At 39.7% G+C, this 22,902-nt stretch overlaps 1 protein-coding gene across 2 annotated transcripts in view; it reads left to right on the plus strand.

Moving 5' to 3' along the window:
- Nucleotides 1-22,038, plus strand: part of PIK3R1 (phosphoinositide-3-kinase regulatory subunit 1) — an 81,914-nt gene extending 59,876 nt beyond the window's left edge. For both annotated transcript variants that reach the window (XM_004465589.5, XM_023590884.2), the window contains exons 6-16: nucleotides 578-779; nucleotides 1,001-1,080; nucleotides 12,661-12,763; nucleotides 13,437-13,535; nucleotides 13,629-13,809; nucleotides 14,078-14,203; nucleotides 14,956-15,098; nucleotides 15,334-15,510; nucleotides 15,612-15,680; nucleotides 16,375-16,545; nucleotides 17,739-22,038. In XM_004465589.5, the coding sequence (XP_004465646.1) occupies nucleotides 578-779; nucleotides 1,001-1,080; nucleotides 12,661-12,763; nucleotides 13,437-13,535; nucleotides 13,629-13,809; nucleotides 14,078-14,203; nucleotides 14,956-15,098; nucleotides 15,334-15,510; nucleotides 15,612-15,680; nucleotides 16,375-16,545; nucleotides 17,739-17,928 (1,541 nt within the window). In that variant the 3' untranslated portion in view covers nucleotides 17,929-22,038. The remainder of the gene's footprint in view (nucleotides 1-577; nucleotides 780-1,000; nucleotides 1,081-12,660; nucleotides 12,764-13,436; nucleotides 13,536-13,628; nucleotides 13,810-14,077; nucleotides 14,204-14,955; nucleotides 15,099-15,333; nucleotides 15,511-15,611; nucleotides 15,681-16,374; nucleotides 16,546-17,738) is intronic.
- Nucleotides 22,039-22,902: the final 864 nt, after the last annotated feature.

The raw sequence follows: 22,902 nt of genomic DNA on the forward strand, positions 1-22,902 counted from the left end.
ACTGATTATGAACCTTTTATCAGCCCTAGTACAGTTCATTACATCAATGAAGGACTTGGTGTTTTGAGTCCCAGTGTCAGATTCAGGGAACCAGGAGTGGGACCCAGCGACTGGGGATGTTCTTGTCATCTTCCTCGAGTGGCCATTACAAATGTGTTGAGGGAAGAGGCCTTTCCGTTTTAGGAGCTAATGCTCCAGTTAAGTGCTTTGGGGACAGGAAGTTGTGGTTCGTAACCTTCAAAGTTAAAACCTGTATACTTATCTGATGCTCCTCCAAGTTAGCCAATCAAACTTGAAGCTGCTCAATACAGGGCTGGTTTCTGCCAGCACACCCTGAACATCTTGTGGTTTTTGCACCAAGAGTTTCTTGCGTTTCCATTTGACTTGAGATTTTTTACACAAAGCCTTTTCTAATGAGAAGAGCAAATGTTCTGTCTGCTGCTCTGACAACTTGGTTTAAATGACTCCTTCTGGTAGCTAAGTGAAAGAACAGAATTTGTCTAGGTGTTTATTCACCGATACCCAGAAACAGTCTTGTATACTTTTCTTTTTCCTTTCTTCTTTATTTAAATTATAGAAATACAAAGCCCGGAAGAATATATCCAGCTGCTGAAGAAGCTCATTAGGTCACCTAACATACCTCATCAGTATTGGCTTACGCTTCAGTATTTGCTAAAACATTTCTTCAAGCTCTCTCAAACTGCCAGCAAAAATCTCTTGAATGCAAGAGTGCTTTCCGAAATTTTCAGCCCTATGCTTTTCAGATTCCCAGCAGCCAGGTAAGTGAAAGAAGATAAACGTGTATTTGGGGTGATAAGGGTAATCCTAAACTGATTTGTCATTAAATTTATTCTAAAGATACTAGTTTACAGATATGTGTGTACATGTTTACATTATATACACCCACTTGAATGGGTATAAATGAAAAAAATTTGTTTTTTTGGAAAAGGTTTCTAATAAAAGTCTTTTTCTTTCTTTCTTTTTTTTTTTTTTTTTGTAGCTCTGATAATACTGAACACCTCATAAAAATTGTAGAAATTTTAATCTCAACCGAATGGAACGAACGACAGCCTGCACCAGGTAAGGCTTTTTGAATGTTTTAAACTGTCTCATAGTTCATTTTAAAGAGCTTTAAAAGGTGGTGGCCTCAGACAACTCTTTGGACATTAGTCTTGTAGGATTGAGATCCATAGTAATGTGTACCTCGCAATTAAAAAAAAATAAAATGGTTGGGTGGTAATATATGTAGTAAATATTATCTAGATTTCAGCATTTATGGATTTTAAATGATCTCAGTTTTAGATGAGGGTTGGAGGAGGTCTCTTTACCAACTTTCATGCTTCTAGTTGTTGAATAAATTTATAGAGTTCATTTTAGTTGTTGACATTTTTGTTTTTCTTTCTAATACTTATAAAGTAGGGGGTTTATAATTACTATATAATTTAAAGTATTTTGAAATGTGTTTTTTGGAAGCAGGTATGCCAGGAAATATCTGTCAAAATAAACATTTTCAATAATGCTGGCAGTATGAAACCAGAGTGTGCAGGGCAGCAAGTTAGTGCAAGCCAGACACTTCTTTGAAAGCAGGGTGGTGTTCAGGTAACCTTTTAACAAAGCAGGAAATGTAGACCATATTAGCAATGGGATTAATCTAAACTAATGTATTTTTCACTTACTGTGTTAAGTCCAAACAACCTTACTTGGCTATATACTGGTTAAAAAATTAGCTAATAGAGGCTGGTCATTTAGAGTGGTGATTAGGACCCTATCAAGTGACGTTAAGTTTCAGGACCATTAGAAGACGTTGCTTGTGGTCTTAATTTATGCCAAGAATTCAGGTAAAACATCATGAATTTATTATCAAGTGTATTGCTCCCTTGTAGGTGATTCAAGCAAATTACCATATTTACCTAGGCAGGCATGGGAATTCAGTTGTCAATGTCATGCATCAGAGAGTAAGTTGTACTTTTTTATTAGGTGTCACACAGCCAGGCTTAGCTTGAGTGTTTGCATGTGAGTGAGGCAGATAGAGGAAGGCAAGGTCCTATGCTTAAAACCTAACCTGCAGAGGGGGTGGTATAGAGGATGGGTTAGGCAACAGCTCAAAATACAGGTATTGGGAAAAGCTTCTATGGAAAGACTCAAAATATGGTCTCCAAATAATAAAGGCAAGGATGTTCCAATAGAGATGCCTGGAATCTTAGGAAGATGGCATCAGAGAAGTTTATCAGCAGGTATGGCCTAGGACTTTCATCCAGATGGGCCAAAAGGTTTCATCTCATGTCACTGCTTGGCTCATTTGTCAATGGATTTTGGAGCTCTGTGTTGGGGTTCAGAGGCTGCTTTTGAGTTCAGAAGGAAAAAAATGCACTGATAGGTTAGCAGTGAGCTGTGATGGGTGGGGTGGACACGGATAGAACGCAGCATGTAAGCCATTTTATTTACTACCCACCCCTAGACTAATCACCTGGGTGAGGAAGAGGACTGGCAAAAACGGAGCGGGACCCTGCACCAAACGGGTCAGCTCTGATCATTCACTTCCCCTGACTAAAGTCAAGGTGATTCTTAGGGATGTGGGAGGGTTAGGCCCTGCTTGTAGAGAGGGCTGGAGGTGGCCCCGGTGTTCTCAGGGGCCATCCCTCTGGAGGGGGGAGACATGGAAAATGAAAGCCAGATAGCCACGAAAGGATTTATCACTTGGAGTGTTGGACTTTCTAGTACATAAGTATAGTAGTAGATCAGTGGTGGTATTTAATTAGTCTGACTGTTATAAACTGGTTAAATGTCCTTATCAGTTTCATCCTAATTCCAGTAAAGATCCATTTACAACCTTTTTCATAATGCATCCTTGAAGCTACTTCGATGGACCTTACATTCCTATACTAAGAAATTGATGTGCGAATGTCAAAGAAGGATTAGTTCCATCAGCTCTGCTGAAGAATGACAAATAAAGCATTGAACATTTGCTGGGCCATCTTAGTATGCATGCAGCCTCTTCAAAAAAGTTGAATCCAAGTTACTTTTAAACCCTAGTTTAAGCCGTTTTTCCTTTTGTGTGATGCCTTTTTAGCCATTCTGGAAGTCTTTATAGGCCCTTTGGAATTAAATGGGTGCTTCGTTACCTCACTTGTAAAAATACACCATCCATACCTGGAAAATGTCTTCTTCCTCAGCACCTTTGTATTCAGGAATGCCTCCCATGCAGATGATTGGCAGTGCACCCTGGGCTCAAGAAATTATTTCATAGGCCCAATAGGAATGCAGTGTTTTCCTAGAGTCTTTTATCATTGCCCCAGCATGTGCTCGTACGAGCAGGTTTTGGATGCATGGCCCCGGCACAGTTCCAGTGAATGGTCATAAATCAGTGATTTTCAGTAATTTTATTGTTGTAATAGAAATGAGTACTTGAATGCTATTTAAGGCTGAAAAGAGCAAGACTTTATTATGGGGCAGATAGATACCATTTGTAGTTTTTACCAGAGGGAACTTGAAATGATAGGCAGAACTCCTGATGTTTGAGGAAGTGTCAATTCAAATGAGACCCACTTAGGGATTTTTTGCAGTGTCAGCCCAGTATTGTTCTGGTGTTCTTAGGAATGCAGAAGTAGAAAAAAAGTGCAAAGTTGAATTAGGTATCAGACTACAAATGTGAAATATTAGCACATGTTACATAATTAAATGCCATGTGGGAGTGCACATATTCTAAGTACAAAAAGAATTTTAAAAACGCAGTTGATGGTTTGTTTGTTTAGGGTAATTGTGAGGAGACAGAAAAGACTGATAGAAGAAATGGAACTTGAAATGGGCCTGAAGAATAGGTATAATTTGAATAGGGAAAGGAGAAATAGCATTTACGTTCAACGAGTATCAAAAAAGACTTATTCCAAATAAATTACATATTCCAAATAAATTACAAAGTACATAAATAATGGCTCAATTTTTTTTACCAGATTTTCCAAAAGCAGTAAATATTTTAAATGAGAGTATTATAAAAAGCATCACTTTAGAGATCAAAGTGTCCAGCTTTTCCATTTTGGAGATAGAGAGGCCCCCAAAGTGGAGAGTTTTACCCCTTGCCAATTGATCGGTGTGTGCCAGAACTGTTTGCACTTGGAACCTGTTTCCTGGGTTCTGGAACTTGGATGAGTAGTAGGGGTGCTTTTAGGGTCCAATAAATAGACCTATAAAAGTTCCAGCAGTATCCCATTAAAAATATTTGATATTTGCCCCATGTGAATTACATACAGTAGAAAGTTACAGTGCACTTTTCCATAGCTATGGGGATAAGACTCAGAATGGCTCCATCAGACATGGAGAGGAAAGAACTGTGGGCTTCTGAGTTTGGATCTCCGTTCTTTCTGCTTACCGGCCAAGTTCCTTAAGTAATTTGCCTTTCCCCTCAGTTTTCCAGTCTGTGAAATGGGGATAATGCCTCTCTCCTGGGGTTGTGGTGAGGCTAGATGAGGTGGTATGTACTAAAACTCATGACCCTATAGTGTCTCTCTGCATCTGTTGGGTTGGAGGTGTTCTCATTCTGCAGCTCTCACTCCTTCAGTCTACCCATCCTAGTTAATCCCACTCTGAACCCCACTGACCCCACAGCCCCAGCCAGCAGAGCAGGCCTTCTGGAGTCTGTAGGGGCCTTAATGCATAGCTGAAAGAGACAGTCCCTGGGCAGGTGCTGCCCCGTGGGAGGGAGGACGGTGCTGGTATACGATGCCCTTTCCTCTGTGTGTGGCTTGCCGAGTGGAGAGGCTTCAATTTCAGCTTCAATTCCCCCTTACACGTTGGCCAGGTGGATGCCTTTGCACAGTACACAAAATGTACAGTCATGCACAGCAGCCCAAAACTCTGCCACCTACTACATTTGCACCCAGAAGATACTCCCCTTGCTTTATGAGCAGGTTAAACCAGTCTTTTCAGTGTGTTTGTGCCCTTAAGTCCCTCATACCCATATACTTCTGTTCTGTAGTTCTTTCTGTTAGTCTAGTCAATTACCTTCCTCCAGGGCCAGGACAAAGCTTTTCTCCTTTCAAACTTCCTGTTAAAGCCCTGATGCAGCATAATAATTATCCCAACTTTTTTTTTTAATTCTTTGATAAACATCCCAATTTTCAAAGAACTTTTACACACCAGCTCATTTAATGCCTCTAGCAACCCTGTGATTTCACCCCTTTTATAGAGGAAAACTAAGATTTGGAAAGATAAAGCACAGTAAAGTCTCAGAATTTTGCCAATAGTTTGCTGTTCCCTTTGTGTTACTCTTAAAAATATTTAGAGCTGAACAGCAAGGTTTTTTTTTAATCATTATATGTTATATTTACTCTTTATGAATAGGTAGCTGAAGTAGATTTCTATAGTGCAACCAAGGTAAAACAGGGCCATTTAACATAGGGTGCCGTTGAATGAAACCCATTATAAGTGTATTTACATATTTCAGATTTAATGGATATATTCAGAAATATTAATGTAGCATAATTGAAGTCTAATATTGCACCCTCAAGCCCAGAGTGGAAAATAAATGACTCTTTCTCCCCCCTGCCCTTCTACACCTGTCAAAGTTAATTTTTAACCACTGGCGCATTGCAAAACATTCATCCTAAAGAGCCCGATTCATAAATCTTGTTTTAAATGCTCTGGGCTTGGTTTTCAACCAAGACTAAAGCAAGCACTAAGGTAGTGGGAAGTGACTTTCAAAGAGTTTTACTTTTCTCTGATTTATTTTTTATTGGGTTTAAAATGTGGTCTGACATTAGAGGGTTGCTTCAAAGGTGAGAAATGAAACCTTGAAAAAAATGCATGCATTTAATTTAAATGGTTAGGAGTGCGTGGAGGCAAGCCATGCTAGGTTTTATAGAAAAATAGCAAGTTTTATTTGTGCTCTGAAAAAGGATGTATTTCAGTGTACATGTGCTGGAGGTGTATAGTTCAGTGCTGGAGGTATAGAGTTCAGTTCTACTTTTGTTTTCACAGTGCAGTCTTCTCTTTCTCTCGAGGGACTGGATCCGAGGGGAAAACCTCTGGGGAGGAGTTCTTCATTCTGCTAAGCAATGGGCACACCCATAGAATGCGACAGAGTGTGCAATGTAAACCCGGAAGTAGTCCGAAACTCAAAAACCTGTTTTTCCTTAGCCCTGAATCTTTAGATTATCATTAAAGCCCTAGACGTGGAAATTACCAAAAAAAAGATAAAAAAGCACTGTACATGAAGAATTTGCATCATCCAGAAAGGCCCTTCTGTTCTAAATTATCTTAAGTTAAAATTATGAAAGGGGGAGGGTCGCCTTATTTTACCCTTAAAGGAAGATTTTGGTTTATTTATTTTTCTGTCTTTCTTTAATGGTCTTTTGCTGACCCACAGACACATTTAGGAAGTTATGCAGAATGAAAGCTAGTTGTGGAAAATTCTCTACTTGATAGCCATTTGCATGTGTGAGATACAGTGTTCATTTGGTCTCTAACATTCACATGTATTTTGAGGATCAAGAGAGATTTTTCTGACTAGATTATGCCTGCAAAGAAGTGAAATATAATAAGCCTACTTTTGCCTCGGAAATGAGGTTTGGGGAAACTTTGGGGAAAGAGAATGTAATACATATTGTTTTAAGGAATCCATGGTTTTCAATTAGGTGTGTAAGTTTTTCAATGTGGCTGAGTTTTTTAGGTGCTTCAGTCATTTCAAATAAATGCCAAAATTAAAATATAGTTTTTCCTGAAGATCTTAACAGCCACATGAAAAATATTAATATTTCTTTAGTTGTTATGACATCTGCCCTACTAGTTGAGGTATTTGCTAGTGAATCATATAGATTAAGTGACAGTTGAACAATTATGTTTATTTGTGTGAAATTTTGGACATCCAGTGAAATATACAGAAAGTATACTACTGATTCTTTTTCACCAGCAGAGGGCTCTCTTTTTAAGCTAATAAGAGCATGTATCTTGCAGATGACTTTTCCAAAAAATTCAGTTGGAAAAGATTCTACACCCCCACCCCGGTCAGTAATATAATAGCCTCTCTCTATGGTAGATGATTGTACATATTGTGGGCAATTTGTTTGAAATAAAGAGTTTTCAAACCCATTTAAGACTTTATTTAAGTAGAGAGTATACTGCTTTCTAGTGGATAATTTCCTTCTGAAACAGAAAATAAGCTGTTGGGTTTAGAGAGCATTTTAATCTTAGAAGGTTTGACATGAAAGAACATGTGAATCCAGACAGGTATACTTACGAGACTGATGTTTCCAATGTTTCTAGCTTTAGAAAGGCTAATTTTAAAAGTTGGACAAGATTATGCTGCTCAGGATGCAAGGGTATTCTCTTAACTAACCATATGTCACTGTAATCAGCTGGCAGGAGCTGAGAGGTTCAGTTATACAGTGTGTTTTTTCATCAGGAAAGTGGGTTTTTCTACATTAGTTGCACTGACAGAAAAGTTTGTAAAATCACTTTTATCATAGGTTTAGCAGTAATTCCCAGACACTGAGAATAATTCTGAAGTTGGCTCCTGTGTTTGCCTATGTGGACTTTATGTTAGAGCCCAAATTATCCTTTATTCACTGCATCTGACCATTCAGTAAAATGCTGTATCACCTTCCCATAAAGATCTGAGATTTGCAGAACCTGTGTTTCCTCAAAGGGAATGAAAAGGTAGTGGTTTTTGGTTGTTGTTGTTTCAGTTTAAGTAGGCCAAAAATAGAAAATAGAAGAAGCCAGAGTTTTATTATAGGTGTGAATATTTTTGCATGTGCTTAAAAGAAATTAACTTCAGTTTTGCTTGCTAATTTTTACTTTCCCTGGCAGAGGGAAGTGAGGAGCAGGGGCTACTTCAGTAGTCTGACTTCTGGTCCTATGGCCATAATCTTGTGCAAACCACTTGACCTACTGAGTCAGAATGTCAGTTCTGTAGCATGAGGCAATTGATTGAACTGATCTCTAAGTTACTTTTTGGTGTTCCTGTTCCGCGATCCTATGATTTGACAATGTGTTACGGTCCTCGGGATGATATTAAAGTCATCTGTGCTGATGCAAATGAAATTTTTCTTAGGTAATTTTATTCTTTAAGTATAGCCAATAGTCCTAAATCTGGTTTTTTGCAACTTGAATTTAAACAGGAGTTGAAACTGACCTCAAAAATAGATGCAGAGTAGTTTTTTGTTTGTAATCTTTACATGGACTTGGAGTGTAGTATCCATGCGGAGCTATAATGCTTTCCTGAGGATCCTCTCCAACCACTAATAATTTTTTAAAAATCAGGTCCCTGCCTGAATTGCTCCATAAAGGGTTTTCCTGTTACACCTGCAGGGCTGTCTGTGCAAGTGTGTGGGAGGTGGTGAAGGAGGTGGACAGGAGCAAGGCGCTCTGTTCTGGGCTGTTCTGAGAGGTTCAGGCCTTTACAAGGAAAGCTTTGATTCTATTTTTTGCTGAACTAGCTCAGCCACTTCCTGTGTTTGGCTGTGCATAGTGCCTCGCTTCACTGTCAGCTACTTGAGCCCAGCGACTGCTGCGGTAGCCAGTTACAGAGACTATTTTAGGTCCCCTCACAATAGCCTTCTCATTTTCTCAGCTAAAACGAGCAAGTTGGTCTTGCATTGGCCACTTGTTAGCCGATGACAACTTTGACTTTGACTTCGGCTCCCCTCCCCCCACCTGAAATCCCTGGCTCAGCAAATATTTGAACCTGCCCGAGTTAATCATGAAGCCGAGATCCTTATCTAAGGGAGACGTGCGAGCGGCCGGGCTCTTTTGCTCCCCAATCCAGTGGCGTTTCTAAATGGGGAGCCAGGAGCGCGCGGCGGCCGCGGCCGGCGAGGGCGGGCGCCGGGGGGCCGGGCCGGGCTGCGCGTGCGGCGGCGGGACGCGCGGCCGCTGACCGGGGAGGACCCTCGGCCGTCCCCGCCCCCGCGCGCAGCGGCGGCAGCCGGCAGCGGCGCCCGGGGCGGACGCGGGAGCTGTGCCCGCTCGGTGGAAGGACAGCTTTTTGGCTTTTTTTTTTTTTTTTTTTTTGGATACGGGCATTTCAAAGGAAAACCGTTGAAATGCATAACCTGCAAAGTAAGTTGCCTTTAATTTGTGCCGTTCTCTGCCCATTCGCTGTCTTTTTGTACTTGTCTTGAGGGTTCTGTACTTTAAGTTTTGGGACGTGTGGGTGTGGGCGTCAATGCTGCCTGGGGCCAGGAGATGGGAGATTAGGGGAGACACTCCCCCGTTTCCTCACGGGGGTCAGTGTGAGGGGAAGGTGGGGTTTAGGTGGGAACTTAGGGAAGGAGGTAATTACAGGTGCTGGGCTGGAAGTTGGTTCCAGGCCGAGCCCTAGAGAAGCGGTGGCAAATCACCTGTCCCCTGCCCTCCTCCCACATGGCATCCCGCAGCCCGGCTGGCTTGCACCAACTGCTCGCGGATACGCGGGTGGCTGTCTGGGCTGGCTAACTGCTGGGCCAGAGCAGCTGCTCTGAGGGCTTGTCTCCCTTTTGGGGGAAGGACAAACATTTTTTAATAAGCTAAGAAAGAATTTTTGTCTGTATCTTGTTCAAGGATATACACCACCATCACCTACCACTTTTTACTATTTCCATTTGAATTTGAGTTTAGGCTTACCTCAACCCTTAGACAGATGGAAAAGTGAAGGTGGAAGGGGAAAAAAGGAGACCCGACTTCATTCATGGGAAAATGAATTAAACTAGAGAGGGTATATAAGGGAAGGCGGCTCGGAGAATGCCTTGCCTTGGGTGTCTTCTAATATACTTGATGATTCCAAATTTAATGAGAATATATTTCTAAGAGGATATTTTCAAGAACTCTGTCTTGAAATTGTCGCGCAAAGTAAAGTACATATGTACCTAGATCCCAGAGCCGCTATAGTTTTTGAAATGAGTCGCATTTACACGGGGTGGGGTGGGGGGGGCCGGACACGGACACCTTTCTCTCTCCCTTCCTACCCCACCCCCGTTGTAATCCTGAGAGTATGAAGAGGGGCTGGCTCTCCATGGGAATGTACTGTAGGCTTCTGTGAGGGTAGTAGTAGTATTATATGCAGAATTATTTTGAAAAACAAACTAAAAATTAGATTTGTAGGGAAATTGCTGTACATTAAATATTGCTGAGAAGAAATAATATTTGTCCCTGGAGCGAGGTGTTTGCAATAGAGGGAAAAAAGGCAAAAAATTACAATTTAGAAAGTGATTATGTCACATCCCCAAGCAGTATGAGCACGATAAATCCAAAGATGGTGCATCATGTAAGAAATAATACGTAAAGGTAACTGTTCCTCTACTCCACATTTTGATATAAGGCCTCTTTCTTTTTGGAAGAAGTATCTTACCTCACTTTTGTTCAATAGTAACATTTAAAGTCTCTTTATAATGTTGGCAGTTATGTTTATATTTCTGCTAATAATATGCATCTTAATTCCTGTTCAGAATTTTCATTATTATTCCATAAAGTCTAGGTTTAAATTGCAATGTTTATTAGACGAGGAGACTTTATACTTTCTTTTCTTTTAATTGTGCTTTCTAATTTTGGCACATTTGTGAGTGTTTAAGTTTCTGAGTTTTCAGTGAATTATATAGGACTGAAATTAAAGATCCAGAGTCCTTGATCCTCTCTGCTTTTAATTTATCGAGGAGGTATTTAAGGACTATAAAATATTCATTCAATATCCCATTTTGATACCTTTGTAAGATTTTTAAACCAAGAAATGATCGGGCTATCTATAAACCCAGATGCACTAGGGGGAAGGAAAAAAAAGCTACGTGCTGCAGCATATCAGCTTTTGTCATTCTGCCAACAGTGGAGCATACCATGCTGCAAGGAGTCATAAAAAGGGAATTAGAAAACTCACTGCTGGAAGAGAACAGTCAAATTAAGCACCCTTTTGAAGCGATGAGCATATGTATATATTACAGTTCTGTTCAAGTACGTTCTTAGTGAGGTTGAGATTGTGTTAAGGCTGGTATAGAAGAGAAATGATGAAGCAGGAGTGGTCTGGTGACATTTTTCTGACTTGATTGGCTGGGGTGTGTGATGTAATAGGTTACAGTGCAGCCCCTTATAGGTTTTAAAATGAATTCCAAGACACCATTACAAAGAAAGCCGGGCTCTTTTCTTATAACCAAGCTCAGCCAAGGAAACTCTCGCACAAATGTACAACACTGTTTGGAATATGGAAGACCTGGATTTGGAATATGCTAAGACAGATATAAATTGTGGCACAGACTTGATGTTTTATATAGAAATGGATCCACCAGGTAATAACTGCAGTGTAATTGTAGAGAGCTAGTAAATTTTCTGGATTTAAAAATTTTGACAGCTGTTGTAACAGATCCTCTGTAGATTTCTATTTTTATTAATTTTGTTTGATTAATGAAAATTAGTTTGCTCATAGCTTGAAAATTAAACTGTTTGACTGTGGAGGCAAGCAGATCAGGCTGTGTGTGGTGAATGCTTATTTTTACTTGAATGGATTTGAATTGAATTCCGGTTTATTTTCCTGGTGTCCTTAGTTAATCGTGGTCCTTTGCTATTTGGAATGTATATCGTTCCTATAATTAAAATGATGCATCCTTTATGCTGCCTTTCTCTGTTGACATTGGAGAACAGTGTGGTACTTTGCAGTGGTAACACTTGGTACTTTAGAAAGCATATAAAATGTAGCAGTGATTGCAACTCAGTTCCTGATGACCTGAAACTATTTTGAATCAAATGTTAAGACTTTGCTTGCCTTCTCTTATATTACGATACTGTAATAGAAACGGAAGTTGGCTTTCTAATATTTAGTCCTATGAATCTTTGCAAAATACTCTTAATAGGCATGTTTACATGAATTAAAATAGTAACACAGTGCTTTAAAACTTGGAATTAGATAAGAATCTTATTTTGTTTTTTGTTTTATTCCAATACTTGCCCTCCTCCCATTTAAGAAATTAAGAAACACTGCAGTCTCTTATTTGTCACCAACTGGTATATGTATACTGATTTGACATTGGGGGAAGGGGGTATGGTTTTTCATTAGTCTTGACATTTAAAGCACAATTTATCCAACAGAATATTAACATTAATAGTACAGAGATTTAGGTCATAGATGGGTTTCTTAAAGTAGCTTTTGGCAGAACAGTGCCTGAAATAGTAGAGAAACCCAATTCCTCCTCTTAAAACATATTGCTGTAGATGAGCTTTTAAATTACCACAACAGCATTTGTGGAGGACAGAAACCAAATTTCTCTTTCGTAATTAAATAAGAAGAGGAAATTAAAACCAACCCATGTGATTCCTCCTGCTCATATGTTCATGGTTTCTTACCTTAGATGGATTTGACCAGGCATAAACTCTAATATAACTAGAATCTAGAAGTGGAAAATGTTGTGACACTAAATTTACTTTGAAATTCATTCACATGGCCACCCCAATTTATCTGTTGGTCTCTGAGGCTTGTTCTCTCTCTCTCTCTCTTATTTTCAGTTTCGTTTTTTTGTGGGTTTTTTTTTGAGCCATACTCTGAAAGATTTCTAATTTTTTAAAAGAAGACATCTTTTTAACAATTTGGAATTATTTCACAGTTATTTGAATTCCTTTTTTTAAAACAGAAACTTAGGTAGAATTTAAATTTTTTTTTAATGTAGTTGGAATTTCAAACAACTTTTCCTTTCTCCTTAAAATCTGCAGCACTGCCTCCTAAACCACCCAAACCCACTACTGTAGCCAACAACGGTATGAATAACAATATGTCCTTACAAGATGCTGAGTGGTACTGGGGAGATATCTCAAGGTAAGGCAACAGAAACGCCTAGATTTCACTAGATATAGTTTTAGATTAAAAGGGAGAAGGAAAAAAAACAAAAACACTAGCTTGGTAGGTTCTGTTTTTAGGCTATCATCCAACATAAGCATAGTTGGTTCTATTCCAAAGAAGACCAAAAAAGTCACTGAGAACTGTGGGTGCTGGATGCCACAGGAAATTAAATACCCGGGAAGGTTCACTATTGACAGAGATGTCAGGGAACCACCAGGATGGAATGGCACTGCCTAAAGGCAGCATGAAAATTCAGTCTCTTTATTAAGCAAAACTCTCAGAATTAATGGTAATGTCTTAAACGTCATAAACTAAAATGACATTTTTTTCCTCTGCTTCTTTGGAGGGATTAAGGGTTATGGGTAAACCTTTTTTTTGGTGACAACTACTTTCAGTGCTGATTTTTCAGAATGAATGGAGTGTTTGGTTAAAAATAAGTAAAAACTTTTTTTACCACAGCTCTACCAGCAGTGAAAGAGGGTACTTTTTAAAATCCCTGTGTACCTGTTTGTAATAAGACTGAAATTTATAACATTTCTATGTAAACAAGGAATGAATTACTTAACTCTGAAAAATGTAATTAATACATGTAAACCTAGAGCAACTCAATCCCATAGATGAACGCTGTCATGTTTTCTCTTCACTTTAGGGAAGAAGTGAATGAAAAACTTCGAGATACAGCAGATGGGACCTTTTTGGTACGAGATGCATCTACTAAGATGCATGGTGATTATACTCTTACACTAAGGTGAGTTGGGGAATTAGCTTAAATTTGAGAATTCAGATTGATATTTCTTTGTCAGAAAATTGTGATGCCATTATTTTGATATTGTATTTACAGGAAAGGAGGGAATAACAAATTAATCAAAATATTTCACCGAGATGGGAAATACGGCTTCTCTGACCCGTTAACTTTCAACTCTGTGGTTGAGCTAATAAACCACTACCGGAATGAATCTCTAGCTCAGTATAATCCCAAGCTGGATGTGAAATTACTTTATCCAGTGTCCAAATACCAACAGGTATTCAAAACTGAAATACTCAAGTTATGATGATGTTTAGACAAGATACTTTCTATACTTAGAAACAAATTTTGAATCTGGTTACTTGAATGTAATCAAGTATGAAAAACTTTACATGTGTGGTCACAGAATTACAGTTTTATAGTTGCTGAATAAAATACTTTAGAGATTTTTCCATGTCACATGTTTTGGTAAATAGTTATTTTTTGATTAAATATCCTTTCATCCAAATTTATTTTTCTCTTTCCTTTAATCTCTAACCTGCCAGGATCAGGTTGTCAAAGAAGATAATATTGAAGCTGTAGGGAAAAAGTTACATGAATATAACACTCAATTTCAAGAAAAAAGTCGGGAATATGATAGATTATATGAAGATTATACTCGCACTTCCCAGGTGAGTTTTCTGTGTAAATCAGATTGAAGTTCAGAATTTTTAGTTATCAGAACCCAAGAGTGTTGAATTCAACTTAAAAAAAAAAGATTAAAAATACTGGCGTTTTTATGAGTGAAGTTGGGGAGAGATCGCTTACTTGTGAATCATTGTTGATTATTTGGATGGTGTTTTGTAAGCCATTTAAATGAAGCCCTCTATGTGTCAGGGTAATAACTTACGTTCACATGACAAATGAAGAGACCACTTGTGAGTTTTGAGTTGATTTGACATAATCCCTAATTGTAGAATGCTTTTGGATCTGAAGTTAATAACAACTGGAAATTATATGCATAGACAAGTATAATCTCAGAAATGGAGATTTCACCATTCATATACTCTGCCATGAACAGTAGAGGCTACATTTATTTTACTGTTTTCCTAGAAACTTAATCCTCTCCGGGCCATCATGTATCTGTGTCACCCAAAGAAGTAGGTGACAGGGATGCCATAAACTGCTGATAACAGTAGAACCACTTTGAAAAAAGATGAAAACATGCAATAATGTTCCATGGATGGGGAAAATTCTCCAAAGGAAATGTGCCTTTCTGTAATATTATTTTAATGGATCTTATGAAATAGAGTCCCACCTTGCTAACAGAGTACTTAAATGCTGGTGAATAATGTCAGGTCAAATGTCCTAGTTGTGTCTTGCCGTGAGAAATCGCCTGTTCTGTGAAAGGCATATGACATTGCCTTGTAAAATTATGTTACAGGAAATCCAAATGAAAAGAACAGCTATTGAAGCATTTAATGAAACCATAAAAATATTTGAAGAACAGTGCCAGACCCAGGAGCGGTACAGCAAAGAATACATAGAAAAGTTTAAACGTGAAGGCAATGAGAAAGAAATACAAAGGTTGGTGACCCGAGACTGTTTCTGTCATCCTTGCGCTACAGATAACCCAAATCCTCGAAAACTGCTTTAAAATGATCTCACTTTGGGTGGTGTGAATAATTAAAAACTGACAGGGAGAGAAAGCTTTCTTTACCCATGGAGAACTGCTGGGAAGCCATTGAGAAACGTTTCATAAATTTGGGGGAATCTTCGTGATCCGCCCAGGTAATGACAATCACATTTCTCTTGCCTGTAGAATTATGCATAATTATGAAAAGTTAAAATCTCGAATCAGTGAAATTGTTGACAGTCGAAGAAGGTTGGAGGAAGACTTGAAGAAGCAGGCAGCCGAGTATCGGGAGATTGACAAACGTATGAACAGCATTAAGCCAGACCTCATTCAACTGAGAAAGACCAGAGACCAGTACTTGATGTACGTACTTGAACTGGAACCCTGCTCTAAATGAATCATTGGCAATTGCTAAAATTATGGGTGAGTGATTAATGCATTTTCTCTTTAACACTATTTTTCAGGTGGTTGACTCAAAAAGGTGTTCGGCAAAAGAAGTTGAACGAGTGGTTGGGAAATGAAAATACCGAAGAGTAAGTAATTACTGAAGATAGGGGATCGCAGAAGATTTCTCTCATTTTAGGCAAAATGGGTAACTTGCTTTGTTTTCAGAACTAGCAAGGAATTTTACTTTTGGAGGAAAGGGGTAAACTCGGTCTCATTATCTAGAATTTTTAGAAAGGCAAGCATAGCTAAGCAGGACTAGGATTTATTTTTGCCCACGATGCTGTGAAATGACAGTCTAGGTCCTTCATGGTGTCCCTGAACATCTGAAAGATCCCAAAATATTTTGGGGACAATCAGAGAAAACAGTTCTGTTTAGTATATTTTGAAGTATAAGTTTATTTTTCGTTTGAATAATTTGAAAATTGGCAGACCCTCCTAGTCAATCAACTTCATAATCTAAACTGAATAAACAAGACCATTTAATACCGTCCCCCCTGCTCAGGTACCGGAATGTGACTGCTAAGTTAAAAACAGAAATAGTGTAATTTATTGCCAACTCTTTGTTCTGGAAGATTATCCTGAAGGCTAAGCATGCTGGGAGGAGAGCTCAGGTCGGAGAAGGCGCGTGGCAAGCAGACACGTGATGGCTGGCCCTGCCTGCGTCGAGGAGAGGGCCAGGGAGTGGGTGGACGTGATGAGCGGGCCCTTCCTAAGGGAGACAGTGGAGCAGGCTGGCGGTTCAGGCTCCTCGTTTAGAAACCTTCTCTCCTGCCTCCTTAGCCAATACTCACTAGTGGAAGATGATGAGGATTTGCCCCACCACGATGAGAAGACATGGAATGTCGGAAGCAGCAACAGAAACAAAGCCGAAAACCTCTTGCGGGGGAAGCGAGATGGCACTTTCCTTGTCCGGGAGAGCAGCAAGCAGGGCTGCTACGCCTGCTCCGTAGTGTACGTATCTCCAGCAGGCTATTTTTAAAAACATCTTTTGCGGACCGCCATTTCATTCATTGAGCATTGGAAGCAAGGATTTGAAAAAGTTCGGGCCTTTAAGAATTTTAGGGTACAATAATGTAGAAGAGGAAGATAACAGGCATATCATTTAAAAATACTAGGCAGCCATTATCTCTTAGTAGGGTCTAGAAGAAAGAAAGCTTGCTGTCCTAGACTTCCTCCTAAGATGGGATTTGGGTCCCAATTAGGCTACTAACTGGTCTGGAGCCATCTTCAAGTCTTTTTTTTTTTTCCTTATCTCTAAAATGGGGATAGCAGTGCCTGCTTCTTTTGCCTTCCAAACTACTATAGTTAGAATCTGAGGGAATTCAGGTGGACACACCACCCCCAGGTAAAGTACCTATCAGGAACAGGTCAAAACAGCAAGAGAAAGGGCCCTGATGGCTATCCTTGAGGTAAGATAGGCATAACCAAGAAAAGACAGATTTCTGTCTGATAGTATCTTTTTATATTATCATTTGTCTCTTTCCTAACAGTTTGGAAGTACTTTGAAAAGTGAGTTTTGGATCACCATTTCAGGGAACTAAATGTGGTATAGCAGTGAAAGGTTCTAAAAGTATATTTAATCGGAGAACTATTCCTACAGGATAAGGGAGTAAGAGCTTTGCATAAGGTGAGGGAATAGGAGAATAGAGCGTAAACATGAAGATGGAGAGTTGTGTAGACATCATAAGAATACCTGGGAAAGAAGGCATCCCGTTAATAAGGGCAGTTGGCATGATAGTCACACAGCAGCATTCATCTAGTAGAACTCATGATGGGTGGAAGATACCATTTGTTGGGTTCTTTTACTGCAGGCCAGGTGTTCTGCCGAGCACATCCCATACGTTCTCTCATTTCATTTCTCAGGGAAGCCCTAGGATTTATGTATAATGGTCGTCTTCCTTCTAAGCCATTTTAAAGATGAGAATACAGCAGCTCAGTGAAGTTGGGTTATCTACCCAGGTCATTCGGCCAGTGACTTGACAGGGACAAGGATCTACAGCTACCCTAGAAATATTTTCCCTACCTCGAGACTGGCTTGGATAATAGTGCACCTTTTCACAATGATACTCTTAAAAATGCTTGGTGCAATTGCAAAACGTCCCAGACACGCTCACGAGGCCGTTGTTCTTTTATCTCCTCTCTAGGGTGGATGGTGAAGTAAAGCACTGTGTCATAAACAAAACAGCGACTGGGTATGGCTTTGCTGAGCCGTATAACCTGTACAGCTCCCTGAAAGAACTGGTGCTACATTACCAACACACGTCCCTCGTGCAGCACAATGACTCCCTCAACGTCACACTAGCCTATCCGGTAAATGCACAGCAGAGGCGATGAAGCGCTGGCACTCGGATCCTTCTCCTGAAGTTCAACCACCCTGAGGCCTCTGGGAAGCAAAGGGCTCTTCTCCAGCCTGACCTGTGAATTGAGCTGCGGAATCAAAGCCTCCTGTCTTCAGATGGGACTCGAGCTTTCTTCGACAACAAAGAAGCAGGGAAAGACATGCAGCCTAGCGCTGTGACATACGTTTCTAATCCGGAGTGGTTTTCCTTCCTTCCTATCCTGTTGTTGTTGTTGTTGTCGTTTTGTTTTTATGTTTTTAATTTAAAGCCACAACAACACACAACACAAAGAGAAAAAGAAATGCAAAAATCTCTGCGTGCAGGGACAAAGAGGCCTTTAACCATGGTGCTTGTTAATGCTTTCTGAAGCTTTACCAGCTCAAAGTTGGAACTTTGTAGACCGAAGGGTCGATGGGGCTGACAGGCCCCATCCTCGGAGCGCTCGGGCCAGTCTGTTGATGCTGGGCGTTGCTGTGCCCAGTGGGCCCAGACACGTCACACTGTGGATGACTTCATTTTCTAACAAGCGAATGATATGTAGCAGAAAGGCACTTCCACTCATGAGGGACACTTGAGAGAACATCAGTTCATGTACATTCAGAGGAAATTCTGTTGTTGCCAAGTGCCAGAAAAGTGTTTTGTTTAAACTTTTCAAAAGGAAAAAAAGAAAGAAAACAAACACCAACAGAAAAATTGAGCTCGGGAAACAAGACTTCAAAATGACATTCAGTATATAAAATATGTACATAATATTGGATGACTAACTATCAAATAGATGGATTTGTGTCAATACCAAATAGCTTCTGTTTTGTTTTGCTGAAGGCTAAACTCACAGCGCTATGCAATTCTTAATTTTCATTAAGTTGTTATATCAGTTTTAAATGTACCTTCAGAATAAGCTTCCCCTACCCCAATTTTTGTTGCCTGAAAATATTGTTGTCCTTGATTTTTGTTAATATTCATTTTGTTATCCTATTTTTTTTTAAAGAAGAAATGTACAGGATGCCAGTAAAAAATGGCTTCAGAATTAAAACTATGAAATATTTTACAGTTTTTCTTGTACAGAATACTTGGCTGTTAGCCCAAGGTTAAAAAGTTCATAACAGATTTTTGGACTAAATGTTTTGTTGGGCAGTGCCTGATAAGCTTCAAAGCTGCTTTATTCAATAAAAAAAAAGATATATGAATATGACAAAGTATCGCTGAGTCCAACGATGTTGTTTCAAGACTCTTAAAATACGGTACCTGGCAATGTTTGTTTCATATAGAATTGTGAACTTCTTGAATCTCGGGAAAGGGGATGTAACAAAGGGGTATGAGAGGGAGGGGGGTGAATGTATGCACTTTCTCTCTCATGATTCCAGGCAAGTCGTGACAAACTGCCCAGGGAGGTGGCTTATGCTTCCTTTTTTCCCCACTTTGATTATTTGTTATTGATGGATGATGATTCCACAATTCCAAGCCTCCTGAAACTCTTAACAGTGCAGCTGATCAGATATTTCCACTCTTAGGAGGAAGGCTCTTCGAGGAGCTCCTGGAGCAGTGCTCACCTTTGTTTAGGACACTGGCTTAAAGTTAGAATCTCTGCGGTCAGGAAGTCTTTTAACAAAAGACTGCCCATTACAAGCAACATTCAGAGAAGGCATGATCTGAAAAAAAAATTTTCCTTTCATTTGGATACTTTCCCCTCTAGGTTTCCGTTAGAGAATGCAAGCAAATAGATCTGATCACTTTAATTGTCACTGCTCTGGGCTGCGTGGCGCTCCTTAGTTATGGCCCTCTCAGGCATCCAGATGGCAGCCCTTCTCATCCATCCAAGTGACTGTGTGTTAGACCTGACGATGTGAAAAACAAAGGGATTGCTGGAGTCATCTTCCCAAATTAGGGAGGGCAAGAGGTCTCTCTCCCTGATTTCCATGTGCAAAAGCTGTTATGTTCAATAGGAGTTTGTACATGTGTTGGGAGGAGTGAAGGTTAATTGTAATCATGGTCACACCGCAGTATATTAAAATGGAATCTTCCTTTCTCACTATCAGGCTGATTTCATCTGCAGCTTTATTTCTCTCCCTTCCAAGTGCTGGGGTGAAGATTTGTTGCTTTAATGTTATACCTTTTAAAATTCTTTTAAAAGAATCCATCTAGTAGCTGACTTAATCATCTGTTGATGTATTTTTTTCCCTCTGTACATGAAGCTACTCATACTCAAGAGCAAAACTGAGTCTTACAAGCCAGACTGTCAGCCTTCAAACTAGACTGAGCTGATCCGGCCATCTCCTCCTCATCTCCAGACAGTCTACGACTTTCCTGATTTTAGTCTGTTAGTGTCTTTGCCTTTCACCTTCTGATAGTAGTATCCTTCCAGATCATACAGAAGTCTAACAATTAATTAGTTAATAGTAGTTACAAACTAGTTTTGGTGGGGTTTTTTTAGTAGTGTTAAATACAAATACTTTTTATTTAATTCTTTAAAATAGAAGATTTGAGGTCAAATGTCATTAAAAGCTGCAGTTTTGTTCATGTTCTTGCTTAAACTTAACAAGTTGACATGATATTTAAGCATTTGCCTTATTTTAACATCTCACAAGCATTAATGAAATAGATGTTTCACTGAACAGCAAGGCAGAAGTCATCGTTCCTGTCACAGTGACTAACACCATGCCTATTATACTACGTTTCTGCTGAATGCCTTTTTGATTGAAGTGCAGTATGCCCACCACATTTGTCATTCTGGATGTTTGACCAGCAGGGCTCTTTGAGTTCAATCAGATAGTCATCTTTCAACCACATTGTCTGAGTAGCTCATGAGGATCAATGGACAATGGCAGAGACACTCCTGATCCATGATTTTATCTCATGCATCAGTTTTCCATACCTAAGGTAGTGTCCTAAAGTTAAAAAGCAAGATGCTTTAGCTTCAGAGAGGCTGTGGTAGGGCTATAGAGTGGGACCACTGGGACCTCATTCATGACACCTGAGAGAGACAGACAGAGATCATAACCATGTAAAAAGGCAAAAAAGCATTTGTTGGCAACATCTTGACAAGGTCATAGCCCTTGATATATGTATATATGTATATGTGCATGGACTGTGTTTTCAGTACACCTTGCAGCCAAAACAGAACCACAGTTGTTGAGTTCAAGTACATAACAAGCAAGTGTCTAGTACAATTCTTGTATATGTGTATGGGTCTTTTTTCCTTTGCGGTTGCTTCATTTTGTCTTATAAAGGTGAAAATTGTTTGCAAGTGAAGTGAGAAGTTCATGATTCTTTGGCTTTTTTTTTTTTTTCTGTTTTAAAAAGTTACTTTGGGGGGGCTGGTCTGGATGACTCACTTACCTGGGAAATCCTTGTCTTAAACAGTGCGTCCAGTCAAAATGTGTTCATGTGCGCTGTCACTGTGGGGAACCAATTGCTCTGTCATATAGCTGGTTATGAACTAGTAACGTGTTTGGGAAGTCCTACTGATGTTCCTTATTGGGAGAAAAATTCTGCTGGTTTTAACAACTGTGCTTTGTAATGCATGGTGTCCAAGTCAGTTGGTAAGCAGATCCTGAGAGCTGTTTGAGTTCAGGGTCATTTAAGAAAGGGGCAGTTTAAAGCACAATGCCTCACATGGGACAGAGTTTCAAAAGGCCAAATTCTTATATTTTAACAGTCTAGTTATATAAAGTACTAGTATTATGGATGGGGTAGGAACAGAATTGGGTTAATTGGAAAGCCTTTCTAGCTTAATGTTAAACTTGTCACCGTGAGATAGCATTAGCTGCCCAGGATGCTGCTATTAAAAAAAAAAAAGGCAAAATAAAAAAAACTCATTTATATGTGTGTATTTTTTAAAGCTATGATCTGTTCAATGTTTTTACAAATCTGTTTATATGACATTGTTAAAATAAAGTTGGTCTTTTGATGAGAGGGAGGATGTCGTGGTCAGTTGTAATTTTGCCTTTACAAGGCAACTAGGGGGGAGGGGTTGGGGGAGGGAAGTGTGCCTCCTTGATATTTTGTTCAAGCTATAGATTCAGTGGAGCTTTGTCTTGTTGTTTTAAGTTGCTTTAAAACATTGTATTAGGTCTTCAAACAGAATAAAGGTTGTTTTGAAACTTAAGTTTTGGTTCAAAGTTTCAGTCATCACCTGAGAAATATTTCTAAAACAGCTCTCTCTTTTGGTTAATACATGTGACTGCTGTTTCTTTCACCTCCTTTCATTCTCTTACCACGTGATCTCATTTTTGCAAAGTGAGCAGGACATCAAGGGCGGTCATTAGCATATGATGGCTTCAGCGTTGCTTACATAATTTCACTGTATCCTTAAAAGGGAAGAGAAAGGTCACTAGAAGGTGTCAACTCAAGACATGCTCAGGGGCAGGTGTAGCTCAGTGGTCGAGCACCTGCTTCCTATGTATGAGGTCCTGAGTTCAATCCACAGTACCTCCTAGGAAAAAAAAAATCTATATTTAGGGCCCATCCCCTTATCATTAGCAAGGAGGTGGAATAATAGTTTAAAAGGTAATCGTGCAAGGCAGAGCCTGCTTTCTATGCCTAGAGGAGCCCGCACCAAATCTTGGTATGTATTTCTATTTCCATCTTTCCCATTTCTCAGCAAGCTCTGTTCTTTTCCCCATTTCCCAATAAATTCTTTTTACTGTCCTAACTTAAAAAAAAAAAAAAAGACATGTTCTCTAAGAAAACAAAAATGCCCACAGTCCCTCAGTCCCTCCTCTCCCCCACCTTTCATCCCCAAACCTCCAGAATCATTCTCTAGAAACGGCTTGTTAGATATCTGGTTTCGCCTCTCTGTTGTGCGGCCAGCATGCTATACACACTCGCAGTGTGGGGATGGCCGCAGGCACCCTGGGGCATGTGGAGTTGTGACCTGGGGTTGTAGACAGGGAGCCAAGCCACCCTTCAGGTACAGGTCTCACACTATCCTAGTCAAGATAAGCAGGTCTTTCTGAGAAATAACTTCTGA

Source organism: Dasypus novemcinctus, chromosome 2, assembly GCF_030445035.2.
Source record: "Dasypus novemcinctus isolate mDasNov1 chromosome 2, mDasNov1.1.hap2, whole genome shotgun sequence".
Lineage (NCBI taxonomy): Eukaryota > Metazoa > Chordata > Mammalia > Cingulata > Dasypodidae > Dasypus > Dasypus novemcinctus.